Source organism: Labrus bergylta, chromosome 3 (genome assembly GCF_963930695.1).
Source record: "Labrus bergylta chromosome 3, fLabBer1.1, whole genome shotgun sequence".
In the NCBI taxonomy this organism is placed as follows: domain Eukaryota; kingdom Metazoa; phylum Chordata; class Actinopteri; order Labriformes; family Labridae; genus Labrus; species Labrus bergylta.
Genome location: NC_089197.1, coordinates 17886419 through 17899645, shown reverse-complemented (window position 1 = coordinate 17899645; position 13227 = coordinate 17886419). Strand labels below are relative to the sequence as shown.

Here is a 13227-nt window from a genome sequence, read left to right as displayed (position 1 = left end):
GGGAACTCTCTCACAAGTCCGATATGTCTCATGTTATGGTCTCATGTAGGTTTAATCTTTAGGTTAAGGCAAATATTATGTTAGTAAAACATTTATTTAAGATTAACCTGCTGGACAAAAAACACCTACGCTTCAGAAAAGTTCCTTTTTTTGTCCAGAGAAACATTTCCCCCGATGTTTTCATCACATATATTGTATTCATTTAATTGCTATAAATTCTATTTATGCATGCACTAGTAAGATTACGAACTACCAAATGGCATTTCTTTCTAAAACTATAATTAAGTCAAAAAAGTGTTATTTCCATTCAACCTATTATACAACTTGCAATAAAAAGGATTTTGCAAAATCTTCACCTCTAAAAAAAAAATTAGATTATTTTCTTTTTTTTTCAATAAAAAATGTAAATTACAAAATGGAATTGCCAAAGTATGATATCGTTGTGGTTTTCAATCACAATTTATACACAGAATACAATCTTAACTTCACAAAAGCCAACTTTTATAGTATACATGGTGTGCAATTGTAAAACTTTATTTTATTTTTGTGGAGCATATTTGTGTTTAACCTGTTCTCAGCTAAATGAAAACTGTTGAACTTGTAAAGTCACAATTCTTATGCCATGAAATCAACGATGAAAACACAATATATATTGAGTAGTTTTTTTTAAGCAGAAAGAGAAAAATCTTCCCTTTAACATATTTCAAATTTACTCATGTTTTATGTGAAAAAAAAAAAAAACAAACAAACATGGAAAACATTTCCAATTATGGCTGAGAGTTAGAACCAGATTATGGTGGTTTATTTAACAGTGTGGCCTGGATGGTGTCACAGTATGACATGGAAATTGTTTCAGTCCGTTCCGCATGGTTACACCCTCCCCGGGAGGTGAAATTTGCCTGTGAAGCGTCCATGATTGCGCAGGTCAAAGGGGCTGAGCACCTTTCTACTACCCAGCATGTTGCCTTGCACTATCTGCTTGAAGGTCCACGGGTTCTGGTTGTTGTGCTCCATATCAGCCTGCTTCTTGTGCATCACTTCTAGGCTCTCTCTGCTCATGACCTGAAATAAATCAAATATGATTATTTGAATTGATACATGTTTGTTAGCAAAGGATACTTTTATTTCTATTATATTTATCATGTCATTTAAATTGTGTTACCTGCTTTTGTGTATACAATTAGGTGAACTATTTACTGAGTTGCATACTTTTTGCCCAGAGGCTCAATCAGAGCTTTCTATGAGAAGTCATCAAATTGTCCCACATGGCTCTGTCCCCGGTCAGCTATCTTTAGTTTGTATACATTATCAGCTTTTAGATTATGGGGAAGACCCAGCTAATAAAACAACCATTTAAACAATCGCGCCATCACAAAGGTTAAACATTTTTGATGAAAGTGTTGTAGAGATGCAAAAGTGGGAACAAAAATTTACCAAAAAGGGCCATTCAATAGTCATCACTTCAGAAATAAGACTTTTGGTAACAAACCCTCTCAGAATATAAATTAAAAACATGTACTGAATCAATGCTCTCACCTTGGCAGGGAAAGGAAGCTTCTTTGCTATTTCAATCAAGATGTGCTCAACCTCCCCCAGCTCCACCTTCCCTCCGACCTCCAAGATCAGACGGCCGTAGCGGACAGGTGTCACATAGTGGTCAATGGCTCCTTTGCCCCCACCCATGCGCTGACCCAGACCTTTACGCGTGATCGGCTTATATGGGCCATTGATTCGCCAACGGGCAAATGTTGTACGTGGATCCATTTTGCGGTTGACAGTGAGACGCATCATCTCAATGTGTCCCCAATGAAGGTAACCACCTCCCAAGGCCTGAGCAGCACAGAGTGATATAAAGAAAACAGGAGAGTCACTATTTGGGATTCTGTTGTGGAAATAATGTCTAAGCATTTTCTTTTAGCTTCAATTAAGGACTAAATATAAACGTTGGCATTATGAGTTTGGTAGTACATAGCCAAAGAAAAGGTATTTTTTCAGAATCAGCTTTATTGGCCATGTATGCTTACACACACAAGTCATTTGTCTTCTGTGTTCTCAGTGTACAAAAAGTACAACATTAAATATAAACAAAATATAAGAAAAAAGTCTAACATATACAAGGCTTAATAAGATAATTGTGCAGTGTTAAGTAGTGCAAAAATGCTTAACATGTAAATACATATGTAATTATATAATAGATGATTCATTTACATCTTGTAATATAATCTTCAACCGTTGGTGTCCTATACAGTACAGAAAATTAACTAACTCACCACAATAGCATACTGTCCTGTCGTGAAGGTATTAGCTGCCCTAGCTGGCCCTTGGATATCACGTAGCTTCTTCATCTCTTTCTTTGCCTTTTTTAAGTTTGGCACTTTGTTCACAAACTTCAGTTTTGGTTTCTCCGGCAAAACCACATCTGCAAGAGTTTAAAACAAATATATAAAAAATTGTGAGTAACACCAAAAACATGACGCATCTTGCAAACATTTCAACTTGAACTAAGAATCAAAGGGACAGCTGGTGAAAGGTTTTAGAGCATGTTTAAAAACTGTTAAGAATGATAAGAACATTTTACCGCTGAAGTCAGGAGGTATGTCGTACGTCTTCAGTCCAGCAGTGAGGACTTTCAAATGGTTGTTCAAAGAACCTGTTAAACAAACAACAAGTAAGATTTCTTGGCCTTGTTGGCAAAATCAAATCCCAAAAGCCGAACTTCCATGAGTTACTGTTGGTAAAGTACATTTCAGATTTAAAAAAGTATCTTAAAGCAAACAGCAGTAGTAGAAAGCTCATAGTGATTTAATTCAGGTCTTATTTAGCTCAGATTTTGAAGTCTGAAAAATTCAAATCGATTTTTATGGTGGCAAAGAAAAACTGATAACGTGTGGATACAGTCGCATGAAGTTGTGTCTTTCTTGTAGGTCTGAAATCCTGCTCAACTTCTCAGATCAAGAAACGTGGTAAACTAATCTCAGGGTGCTGGCTCCTTGCAAACATCAGTCTCTCTTTAAAAGCCTTCAACAAGTATGTCTCTGTCTTCTGCCTTACATGTCACAGGAATTTAAGTTTGTACTTTTGAGAGGAATTGTTGTTATTTTCTTGTGGCCCTGGAAGTAGGTTATGTTAATGATGTCTTGACATCTTGAACCTGCATAATTAAAAGTATTATATCGATGTGTATTTTTTTTAATTATCCGACACCTGCTTTAGTGTCAGAAGAAGAAAAACATTCATGAATCTCTGACATTGAGGGCGTTATGCTTTTAAGTATTAAAATGTAGATATGCACAAGTCACACAGCCAGACAGTCTCAACATGATCAGCTCTTGTAAGGTATTAATGCTCATCTTAATGTGACGTTAACATTATCTCACTTGTTACCTTGGTGACCGTGGGCTCTACAGATGCCGGTGAATCCTCCGACGGCCGCCTTGATGAATGAGAGCATGATGTTCGTGTTACTCTTGACACTATAAATGCCAAACTTTACCTCCGTGCGCTCTGTAAACGTGCATTTTAAGCAGGTAACTAATTACAGTTTTAGGAAAGGCATGCTGTGTACAAGGTCGCTGCCATTGCTGCGTCGCTACCCTCACTTCCGTAAGAAGAAGAAGGAACACATCCGGTACAAGTGTTTTTCAAAATAAAAGCATACACGCAGGGTTTGCCCGCAGATGTCCCACGTGCTTCCTAAAAGCTTTGTCCCATTAAAGCTGGTCATCCCTAAACCATGTCAGCATTTTGAAAACCTCACATCATATGTAGATGTTAGGGGCGCAAATGTTAATGTGAAAGACAGGAATAAAACAGCATTTAGAATTTATAGAAAGTCTTTTTTTTTTTTTTTGAAGTGGTGATAAAACATCCAATTTCAATGGCTTTGTTAGTGTGTAAGACAGACCTGTAAAGTTTTGCTTCAGTTAAAATAGTTTGGAGAGATTTTCCCATTCTATGTTTATTGTAATTATGCAGGTAAGGTAATGTTTCTAATATTCAGCTACAGTTAAACACTATGTAATACACTGCTTTATGCTTTAATCCTTTTTCTTTACATAATCCAGACACAGCCTGCTACTCATTAAATACAGGATTGATCTGTAAACATAATACAGATAATACAGATACACATTAATACAAATAGAACAATATACATACAGTGAGGACAAATAAGCATATAGTTTTATAATCAAGTTTATTGTACAAACAAAGCACAGACATTGGATAAATAAAGTGTATCTCTCTGCTGACATGCAGCTCTTTTCCATGGGAAACATCATAATGACACAGCCTTTTCAAAAGAAACAAATAGAACGAAATAAAACATGTTTTTCAATAATCAGACCTTCCATATCAAATTGTATAGTTCAAAACAGTAAGAAAATAAAAAAGGGAAAAAATAATGGGTTAGGGTTAAATCAAACTGATTTTGGTCTTTTATTTATTTAAATGTCAGTCTGTTCCACATTTAAAACTCTTACATGATCAAAGGGGCAGGTATAATAAGTTTTCTTCTTCCTGTTATCATGAGAAAATATTTCATGTTTTGTGTTGTATTTGTGGGAACCAAACACTGAAATGAGCAACTCAATCACATATGAATTTGATGCATTTCACAGATGTTTGGGTAAACAGTGTTCTTGTGTGGACATTTTCTTTACCTGTTCCCTGTGCAGTTTACTTGTAAACAAAATGTGAGTTTACTTTTACTGATGAAAAGATTGGGTGTATACTTGAGGGATTACCGACAATTACTTCAGCAGTAAACATTTGCAAAACCAGTCTTAAACCAATATTCTTTCAAACTATGTTAACAAGTTAGCAATTTATTTGTTTACCGTCACCTTATCCTCAAATATTTGTGTTGACCGAAGGAAAAGTCTCTAAATAAAGGCCCAGTAAAAAGTAAATAAATAAAGGCTTTCAAGTTCTTTATTCGCAATCTAAAAAACTAACAATTATTTTATATTGAGAATTTTTTAGAGTGTGTCAAAACAAAAAAGAGCTATCTTTAGTCGAGTCGTTAACCAGCATTTTATTAAATGATGGTGGAAGAGGTTGATGCCAACAGCAATAAGTCCTTATAAACATAAGGCCACACTGTGTAGGTGGGAACTCTAACTCTAAATACCATGGTAGAGGAGATCATATTTTGGAATATTTTGAGGATCTATTGGACTCTGAACAATCATCTTCCCACGCATGGCTCCTCTGTAAATGACTTCGATAAGATCCATGAAATCTTGCTTGGTCTTGAAGCTGCCGACAAATTTGGTGTGATCTGGAGAGCTGTAAGAGAAAAAAAGGTAAACATGTTTTAGCCAAATAAAGTAAATCTGGTTTACACTGTGTGCCACAGGGTTTATCTTATAGCTTTGTGTGTATGTGTTGCTGCTGGTTAGTTTACTCCTTCAAAGTAGAAGCGGTCGGTTGATTGATGAATGAAAGACACAGAAAATAATCACCTTACATTTTGTATTATATTTTAACCGAATCATACAAAATCAGCTTCTCAGATGTAAAATAGTTGAGGCATGATTGCATAGTTCTTAGGCAGGGATGGGCAACTTCGGTCACAGCAAGGGGCCACATTCATTTAATTCTCACTGCCAGAGGGGCCAAATTGTAGCGTACAAAAACGATTACAGTCAATTATGTCTCAAATTTATCGCAACATATACCAGTGATCAAATATTATTTTGGAGATATTTCTGGTTTTTTCTATTTCATGGCAGATTTTGTCATGTTTTTCTTCATGTTTCCAATTAATTGATGTGTCAAAATTGACCTGAGGGCCACGCTGAGGGTTGATGGGGGCCGCCAGTTGCCCACCCCTGTTCTTATAGGTATGTTGATTATTGGTCAAATAAAAAGGGAGAGACACCAAAGATGTCAGTATTGGCTGAAGAGAATGTGTTTACATCTTTTTTTTAATTAGTTCAACATTTTATCAACTGGGCCAACATTATTATTTGATTAAATTTAGGACACCATCAATTGTTGTTGTTTTTTTAAATTAATTTATTAATGTTGATTGAATATCATCATGATCTTCCATTGTTTTAAGAAAAACAAGTTTGAATCTACAATTCACTTTTATCCAAAGGGACGTTTTCTTTCACGATTAAAAGACGTCGGGGATAATATGCAGATTCATTTAATGCGACCTTCTGTCTACTTTTAGAGCATGACGACATGAAGAGTCTTGTAATAAAACTATCAGACATACACACCGGGTAAACATATTCACTTACCCATAATCCACTTTCATGTGCTGTCCATTGAAAAAGAAAACAGTGGAGGGGATGTAGCTGATGTCAAAGTATCTGGTGTAGATTGGAGCTTTATCCACATCAATAATGTATATTGAGGCCATGTTGCTCAGGTCATGAGCTGTTTTTGACAGCTGAAAAGGACAGACATGAACACTGAGTGAACAAGTAGTGACACAAGCATCTTTACAACACTTTAGACATGTTAGTATTAACTATCCTGCTTACAATCTCATCCAGATGGAGACAAACCGAGTCTTCGTCTCTGCCGAATCTCAAGACTAACACCTTCTCCGCGACGCCTTTAATGACTTCATCTATGTCTTTTTTGCAAGTCAATTTGGGCAAAAACAAACTCATTTTTGGAGGCAAACAAGTCGGCACCCCCTTTGTTTTGTATGCAGCAGGAGGAAATACGGCGTTACTCCTGTACGACTGAACAACAACCCGTCTAGAAACAACGTGAAAGCAACACGAATGTTTTCCACGCCCACAACAAAGTCGTACTTTTTTTATTTATGTATTATAAATTAATTCTTATTCTATCAACTGAAGCCGTTTTTAAGGGTTGTCTACGTGACGATATAAACAAACAGAGCCGCTCAACGCAGGCTCATGCAAATTAGTTCAGCACGACACGTTATAGTGTGACACCGTGTTACAACGTGACCTTCCCCCGGCAGTGCTTGACGAGCATGGACGCAGCGAGAATGGGAACACAACTTGTGGGAATATGAGTTACAGTGACGAGCTTTTTTAATACTCTTCAGAAAGCTGCTGTTTTAAAAAAATATATATATATATATTTGTACGATGTTGCGTCTTCTTGCAACCCAGGGTTTGTACGACCTCTGTAAGTGTAGTCATCTTGTGGCGTCATGTGTGATGAAGAGGAAAGCCACACGTCTTCACCGACCACACGTACTGGGCAGAACCTTCAACACTGGGAGCCCAGTGTGGAAAGATGCTCCCCAGCCTCAGATAGATAAACCAGGGGAACTGGACACAACATATCTGGATAAATGGAAATCTGTCATGAGGTCTAATGTTGCACCAGTAGAGAAAGTCAGTGAAGGAGAGGAGGCGAATGAGGACGATGAAAACATTGAACCTGAAGACACTCTAAAGTGCAGCTCTCCACTGGAGGCCACTCGGGAAATGGTGGCGATGTGGCGCGAAGCTGGGAAGTTTGTACCTGAGGAGTTGACGGATGAACAGGTTAGGATTCTGGCGGAGCTCACCACCAAGTCCGCCAGGAAGAAGTACCTGAAGTTTCTGGCTATCAAAGAGGGCCACAGAAGGACACATAAAGAGAAGCAGCAGCAAAGGGTGGCGGAGAAGGAAGCAATGAAGGAGCAGAAAGGCGGACAGGACGGTGGAGCCGAGGAACCGAAAAATACATTTGTGCGCAAGTTCTGGAGCCGCTCCCTGGACCAACTCCTGGCCTGGAGGAGCGCCCAGGCTATGCTGTTTGACCAGCCACTGGTGATTGATATGAGCTACGACTCCAAAATGTCCAGGAGAGAGTTGGATAACACGGTGTCCCAGCTGATGGAGGTGGAAGGGTGGAACCGGCGTGCCGTTGAGCCCTTCCACCTTCACTTCTGCAACCTGCAGGAAGACGGCGCGTACATGCAGGAGCTGCTCAAACGATATGGAGCGGAGACATGGGACCGCCTGCTCATCACCAGCAGCCACCGCCAGCATGTCGATATGTTTCCCCGTGAGCAGCTTGTATACCTCACTGCAGACTCGCCCAACGTTCTCCGCAAGTTTGACCACTCCAAAGTCTACATCATTGGGGCTCTGGTGGACCGCTCAATCCAGTCTGGGTTGTCTTTAGCCAACGCCAAGCGTCTGAAGCTGGCCACAGCCCGGTTACCTCTGGATGAGTTTCTCCACTGGGAGATTGGGGCCAAAAACCTGACCCTGGACCAGATGATCCGCATCATGCTCACGATCAAGGAGACTGGGAAATGGAAGGAGGCGCTGAAGTTTGTGCCTCAGAGGAAGCACGATGGATTCCACCAACATAAGACTGAGAGAGTGATGAACAATAACAGAGTCATTGGTGCAACAAACCATGGACCAAGGCTGAATGTTGACAGGACATTAAGATCCAGAGAAGAGACATTTAAACGTGAGGGTCCGAGTTTTCACGGGTCCCATAAGGAGTCAGGGTTAAGCAAAGCAGCTGGGACAAAAGTACAGACATCATTTAAGAGCAACATCGAGGGAAGGAAAGGTGCAGGCAAAAACAAAACGTGGTGGGACAAAGAGTGAAGTAATAAAATGATCTAGTGATAATAAGGATATTTCTGTTTAGGGTCACCACCTGGGACATTCGGTTAATAAAATGGTTGTTATTGGTGTACTTTGGTGCCTTTTGTACTGCGTTCTGATTCAGGGTAATAAACAAGACATTTAACGAACGTAGAAACTACTTTGGTCTTTATTATATTCTGTAATGTAAAAAACAAAAACAAAAAAGCAGTATGAACCACTTTCTGATGGTTTTTCACTACAAATTATATTTTCAAAATCAAAGAGGTAAAACAAACCAAAAATATTTTACAGTGTATTTTAAGAGAATTGCAAACAGGTCTGTGTCATTTAGAACTCCTCAGATCTCTTTTATCGTTGTGGCAGCAAAAATATTTCTCCTATTATGTCTAAAACCTCATGTTTTTAAATAGTGTTACATGAGAACATCACCTGGATGAACATAACCTCATTTAATAAAAAGGTATTACACATAACTTAAAATACTTTTGGAACATGCTCGAAATCATTGGACATGTGCTTGAGAGCGGTCTTTGAACAACTCTGCTTTTAATTGATAACATTGTAACTTAAAGTCTAAATACTGAACGTATATGACGTCTTTGCATCATATAGTCAATACATGAACACCGTGTTTTTAAAATACCATAGCACCATTGTACAAAGAAACTGGAGTCAATTCTGTATAAGAGGCATCCTCACTTACATCATTAGTTTACTTACTGTTTCAGTGCACAAGTGCAAACAAGCGATCATCATCTCAAGCCTCGGGCTAACACTCTCACGTCACAGTGTGTTTGTTCTGTTCTTAGCACATTCTTATTGCACAATTGTTGGAGTTAGAAAACACTAGCCTAATATTCAAGTTTGAAAAATCAGACACCCTCACAGTATCTGTTCAGTAACAATAACACACCTTGACCTTCCATCAAAACAATACAAATCACTTTTCATGGTTTAAACCAAACTGCACTGGTTCTGAAATGCATTCTGCTTTCATCACTCTGACATCATGATTCTTACCAAACCACTCTTTTGTTAACTTTGTTTCCATATTCATGAGAGCAAAATAAAGAGCAGGTCAATGGAACTTGTGAACCGCTATCTGAAAAGTGGAAATTAAATAATCACCACTTCAACACACTCAATTTGGTAGCAAAGGTTCAAACTGATACAGAAAATATCTGATTGAACAGCTAACGTTTGATTTTTACTGAAGAGGTCACTTAACACTGAGCAGAAATATCCCCCCCAGACTGCTCTCCTTTTCAGCAACCAGTCATTTGAAATAAGCTCTGATGCCGTTTTGATGTCAGGTTCTTTGACCTCTACAGCACCAGGATGTCTCCAGAGCAGCGCTCGCAGCAGTTAAAGGTAATGTTCTCATAGCGGGTGTACGGATGAAATCTGCCGATGCTCTTCTTGTTGCTGAGGAAGTTTGAGGTAGGGGAGTCACTGAGTGGAAGATCTGCTTTGATTTCTGAACAGGAAATTGGATCTAAAATCTTCAGCACCTTAAAAAAAAAAAAAAAAAATAGAAACATTTGTAAACCTGTGGATTTTAGAAAAAATATAAGAAAAATTGTCATGTTTGTATAATTACAACTTCAAACCTTTTCAGCCATTTTCTCTGCAGGTGTGCTGCAGAACTGCTCGGCTGCGGCACTGTTGCTCTTCAACACACTGCTCGTGCTGCTGCTGGTGTTGCCCAGCAGGTGGGAGTTGATGGCATCTGCTAGCTTGTGATTAGCTGCTGCCAGCTCTCCTGTGCTGAGGGGCTGTGCACTGGGGTAGTAGGTCTGCTGTCTGCCCCACTGCAGAGAGACCAGCAGCTGCTCCAGAGATCTGATCAGAGAAAACAAGCAAGTTAAGTGCACAGCCTCTGTCACCATAAAAAAAAAAAGACTACGTTTATTATATTGGATCAGAGATTGTGCCGTGGTTATGTTACCTGTGAGTGATCACCATGTCTCTGGAGAACTCTTCTCTCTCTACAAGAAGGTCCTGAATTGCTCCTTGTGCCTCTCTGGTCTGTCTCTGCAGAGCTGCTCTGGCATTCGTCAGCTCCTCAGCCATGACTCTGAAGAGACAAAACGCATTAAGATGAATTCACAGTCATGAAGCCATCGGTCATATGATCACAACAGGTGGATTCACAACAGATGTTTGCTAGCACATTTTAAAACTGAGAATGATAAGAGCATTAACCCCCGTAGCCCTGAATTAGACCTCCCATAGATTTATTTTATTTCTGTGTGTCATACCTGCTGGCCAGGAACTTGCTCCTCCAAACATCACACTGGATACTCATCCGCTCCAGCTGCTCTGCTGTGTGTGACAGACTGCGGCCAAGAGCCTCGTTCTCCAGAATCAGCTGGTTCTTCTCCCGCGAGAGACGCTCAAAGTGGTACTGAAGGTCATCCCCAACTGACGCCACCAGCAGTTTCTTTAGCTCACGGTTCACCTGGCACAAGGGGGGGGGGGGTTTAGAGGGGGGCATAAACACCAAACTTTGTTTCCTTTATATGCGCTTAAAAGCACTTCATCATTAAAAAGATCAACAAAAATATGGTTCAGTCTTTGCAAACTTCAATAAATAATTCAATATGAAGCATGATTTAATCATATTGACAAGTGGGACTGAGTAAAAAATGTTTAACTAATTGACAATGTAACACATTTCTGTGCTATTACCATACCAATACATTCTTCATGACTTCATACGTTTAAGAGCAACACACCTGATCTAACATACATCGTTTCTTTGTTGAAATGTATCTTCTTCTTCTTCTTACCTCTGTCTGCACACGAATCTGATTGGTAAGGCCTTCCTTGTCCTGCAGGAGCCTGCGTTCAGAGTTCTGCAGCTTCTCCAGCTGTACTCTCCAGTCCTCCACCAGAGGCAGCGGGGGTGATCCCTGCTCCTCAGCCTGTTGCCCTGCCTCCCCTTTCCCCTCAGCAGGTCCTGTGCGGCTGCTCCGGCTAATAGCCGCACGAGGGACAACAATCCTGACGGCCTCCACCTCCATGCAGGCCTCCCGACTCACTTTGCCCAGGTGGAGTACGCCGAGTGGATGCGGCGTAACAGGAAGAGCGGGGTGATTCGATTTGGGGCTGTGTTTTGGACTTGCCACCTTCAGCAGGGGAACTGAGACTGGACCTGGTGGCAGCGTGTCTGTCTTAACCTCCAAGACAGCCGGCGGTTTTTCAGTTTCCATGCCATCGCCTGCCACTCGAATGGGCACTCTGGCCGAGACTGAAAGAAATAAACAAGGTCACACTTAAATGTATCCTGAGTAAGCACTTAATGAGTAGAGAACTCTAAATGCACTTCTACATTTATTTATTTTTTTACCAAACTGAGAATCAAATGAGATTCAAATATTAGGTTTTTAAAAACCTGATGTATGACGGTGTGTGAGCTTCTAGTCAGCTTTATAATGTAAACCATACAACTGATTTGATAACTTTAAGGTATCAGGATACAGCCACCGTGATCCCTCTTTGTATACAGTATTTTGATATTTAAAAAGTGTTGCTGGAAAAAACTGTAACTGAGGTATCTGCAAAAAAAAAAAACTCAATTGAGGGGGTTGAAGCAGCAAATAAACTCAGTCATACCTCAGTTAAGACTTTGGAGGTGTAATGAAACGCAGTCTTGATTGAGTATTCATTGACAAAACAAAAGCAACACATTTCCCTGTATTGTTACTCTTACAAGGGGATTCATAATTAGATAAATACACAGGCACGAAAAGGTGTTGTTTAACAGCACTTCTTGATCGACTGCTAATCAATGTGTTTCAATAGGCTGAACAGGTAATGTTAACAATTGATAAATAGAGAGAACAAAGCATACCTCTGGCAGCAGCCGTCATGTTGTTAGTTGTTTGTGAAGTCTGTCGTGTTAAATGAGACTCATGTGACTCTTCCTCCTGTGACAACAAACAAACAGAAAACACACTATGTTGTGATTTTTAGCGTTCACTTTTTTTTGCCACAGCAGTTCGATAAAGCCGACAGTCAAAGGTCATGGTTAACAGCTGATATATAATGTTTACAGTCTACAGACACAGATAACGTAACGCGGTAGCGGGAGCTAGCTGCTACGCTAACGTTAGCTCTTTGAATGGTGTTGCTGTAAAGGAGCAGCTAACGAGAGTTTAACAACTAAAGTTACAGCTGTATTCACACTAGCAGGCTAAAGGGAGATAGTACATCAATGTATATATTCGTATTTCAGTGATTCAGACGAGCTGTTAAATGACTTACCGATCAGACCTCCTGGATTTATTCACTGAAAGAAGAATCTGTTTATTTTGTAACCGGACACAGTTGGCATCTGGCGGAAGTTGGCGTAATTTTTGCCCTGAGTTTTATCCTTTAGGCAAGGCTCCCCGTCAGCCGCGTGTGTAAATACTAATGTAAACGATAGTCACGGGATACTTTGTACATATCAGTTAACCGAAGTGTGTTTCCAACATTTACACTGACCATTCGCATGTGTTACAATAACATGTTCATCACTGCTAAGTAGCCAAGTTACCCAAGTAAACCTGGCAGTACTCGCTGAGGGTAAAAGTACCTTAAAGCCTTTCCATTTCCGTCCCGTCCCCTCTACAGAAAAAAAAAAAAAATCCGAATAGTTTACTTGAAATATTCCCCAATAAAA

The 13227-nt window shown here is 39.7% G+C and overlaps 4 protein-coding genes across 4 annotated transcripts; 1 reads left to right on the top strand and 3 right to left on the bottom strand.

The window, feature by feature from the left end:
• Nucleotides 1-513: 513 nt before the first annotated feature.
• On the bottom strand, nt 514-3610 carry mrpl16 (mitochondrial ribosomal protein L16). The gene is made up of 5 exons (XM_020635906.3): nt 3385-3610; nt 2579-2650; nt 2271-2419; nt 1537-1830; nt 514-1062 (listed from the first exon to the last, which is right to left on the bottom strand). Exons 1-5 carry the CDS (start codon nt 3449-3451, stop codon nt 871-873), a joined length of 774 nt encoding a protein of 257 aa, XP_020491562.1. The 5' UTR covers nt 3452-3610; the 3' UTR covers nt 514-870.
• Nucleotides 3611-4176: 566 nt separating this feature from the next.
• txnl4b (thioredoxin-like 4B) lies at nt 4177-6763 on the bottom strand. The gene is made up of 3 exons (XM_020635912.3): nt 6501-6763; nt 6255-6406; nt 4177-5289 (listed from the first exon to the last, which is right to left on the bottom strand). The coding sequence occupies exons 1-3, from the start codon at nt 6630-6632 to the stop codon at nt 5124-5126; spliced, it is 450 nt and encodes a 149-aa protein (XP_020491568.1). The 5' UTR covers nt 6633-6763; the 3' UTR covers nt 4177-5123.
• A 165-nt stretch (nt 6764-6928) lies between these two features.
• Nucleotides 6929-8704, top strand: trmt10c (tRNA methyltransferase 10C, mitochondrial RNase P subunit). The gene has a single exon (XM_020635871.3). It carries the CDS (start codon nt 7086-7088, stop codon nt 8553-8555), a length of 1470 nt encoding a protein of 489 aa, XP_020491527.1. The 5' UTR covers nt 6929-7085; the 3' UTR covers nt 8556-8704.
• Nucleotides 8705-8706: 2 nt separating this feature from the next.
• On the bottom strand, nt 8707-12959 carry blzf1 (basic leucine zipper nuclear factor 1). Its single transcript, XM_020635872.3, has 7 exons — nt 12828-12959; nt 12415-12490; nt 11351-11811; nt 10820-11019; nt 10507-10635; nt 10169-10400; nt 8707-10069 (listed from the first exon to the last, which is right to left on the bottom strand). Exons 2-7 carry the CDS (start codon nt 12431-12433, stop codon nt 9884-9886), a joined length of 1227 nt encoding a protein of 408 aa, XP_020491528.1. The 5' UTR covers nt 12434-12490; nt 12828-12959; the 3' UTR covers nt 8707-9883.
• Nucleotides 12960-13227: the final 268 nt, after the last annotated feature.